Raw genomic sequence first — 1,760 nt, 5'->3', positions numbered from 1 at the left:
ACAAGCATCCTGAATCCGTGCCTGCGCGGTTGCTAATAAAACGGTAGACTTCTCACCGGTGTGACAGGTGAGTGTTGTAGCAGGAGACGGACCAGGGGGGACGCTTGGGGGTTGCGGAGCGGGCGGTTTTGTAAAATGTAACAACGTATGATGAGAAGAGCTCTGACACTTGGAACAACGCGACACAGACCTACACTCAGACATAACATGGTTTCCTAAACAGTTGAAACATTTCTTATGTAATTTTACAGTCTCATATCTCTTGGTCGGTTCCATAGCATGAAACGCGGAACACTGAAACAACCTATGACCTTCCTTACACAAGGGACATGAAACGGATGGAAAATTCTGTTGAGTAGTAGACACCAAATTATTACGAGTCGGTCTCATACTGTTAGGATGCGGATGAGATGACGCGGCGGGTTTTCTATGATGCGAAATCTGCGGCATTTGTTCAGTATCTTGACTAATCTCACGAATATGACATTGCTTTTGTACAAACAACATCAATTGTTGAAACGTAGGTACCTCGTTCAGACTGAACTCGGCCTCAAAACGTTGGCGGGTGTTTGTATCAAGCGCACGTAACGCAAGATGCATAGCAAAATAATCAGCGGGTTCACGAAGACCGATGGCACCATAAGCGGAAAAGTTTGTATTAAAGCAATCGTAATGTTTCCTCAGATTTTCAAGAGAATCTGACGACAGCGGACGAAACGAGAAGAGTTTATTCAAATAGAAAGCGCCTAGGTTGCGCTTGTTCTGATATCTTTCAACAACAGTTTTGTAAGCGATAGTATAGTTCGCCCCAGAGAGCGGTAAAGATTCAATAAGAGAAAGAGCGGGACCACCTAGAAAAGTCTTTAGATATTGAAACTTTTCAGTATTAGAAAGCGATTTGTTTTTATCAATAGTCGAATCAAACAACCCGAAGAAATTGGGCCACTCATGCAGATCACCATGAAATACTGGGATTTCTAATTTAGGTAAGCGGGGTGATGCGACAGGAGGGGTTGACACCGACGGTGTGGCAGCGGTACTGGTACTTGCCATCTCAGCTAGTTTCTCCTGTGAAGTTTTAAGATTATTAATCATAGCACAGGCCTTAACCTTATAGTAAAGATCTTCAAAGGCAATTCCCTGAGCCACCGAGGACTTCTGTGTTGTCGAATCTGAAAGTTTCTGACATATGAGAAATATCTCTTCCTGAACAGCATCAAAATCTGCATAGTGAGATTCGATCCTATCATAACGAACCAAAAAGGCAGCTAGATTCTCCTTGATCTTGAGGTCCAATGCGGAAGAGTCAAACAACGATTGCATACGGGCGAAAATCTTTTCCCTACGTTTGAGAAATTTCTCTAACTTTTCCTGATCAGTAGACGACATTTTTCAATGAATAAGTAGGCAACAGTAAAATTCTAAAAGAGGGTTGACCGTGAGCAAAAAAAAAAAAAACTACGTTAAGTGTGTGGGTATAAGTATCATATGAGAAGAAAAAATCTAAGTTCAAACTATAAACAAATCTGAAATACCTATTTATGATCTGAAATGCGAGTATTTCAGGTAACCAGAGAATAAATTCAATTGTGTAAAACGGTCTGATAATAAACAAACTCAAACACAAAGTTAACACAAATAAGTTTGTTTTAACACAAAAATTCATGCAAGTAAGAATGGTTCCAATGACTTACGTACTGCCACAATGAATACTTATACCTATGTATATTTCCTAACTTTCTAGATGCTTCACTAATACA

The 1,760-nt window shown here is 40.3% G+C and overlaps 1 protein-coding gene across 1 annotated transcript; it reads right to left on the bottom strand.

Annotated features, from left to right (window-relative positions):
• Nucleotides 1-249: 249 nt before the first annotated feature.
• LOC103521325 lies at nucleotides 250-1,389 on the bottom strand (the record flags this gene model as incomplete). The annotated part of the gene is made up of 1 exon (XM_008486433.1): nucleotides 250-1,389. A coding segment is annotated over exon 1 (1,140 nt), but the record flags the coding sequence as incomplete, so codon positions are not given.
• Nucleotides 1,390-1,760: the final 371 nt, after the last annotated feature.

The sequence above is a fragment of the Diaphorina citri genome, unplaced genomic scaffold (assembly GCF_000475195.1).
Source record: "Diaphorina citri unplaced genomic scaffold, Diaci psyllid genome assembly version 1.1 scaffold4993, whole genome shotgun sequence".
NCBI lineage: Eukaryota > Metazoa > Arthropoda > Insecta > Hemiptera > Psyllidae > Diaphorina > Diaphorina citri.
This window is presented reverse-complemented; position numbering and strand designations above follow the sequence as displayed.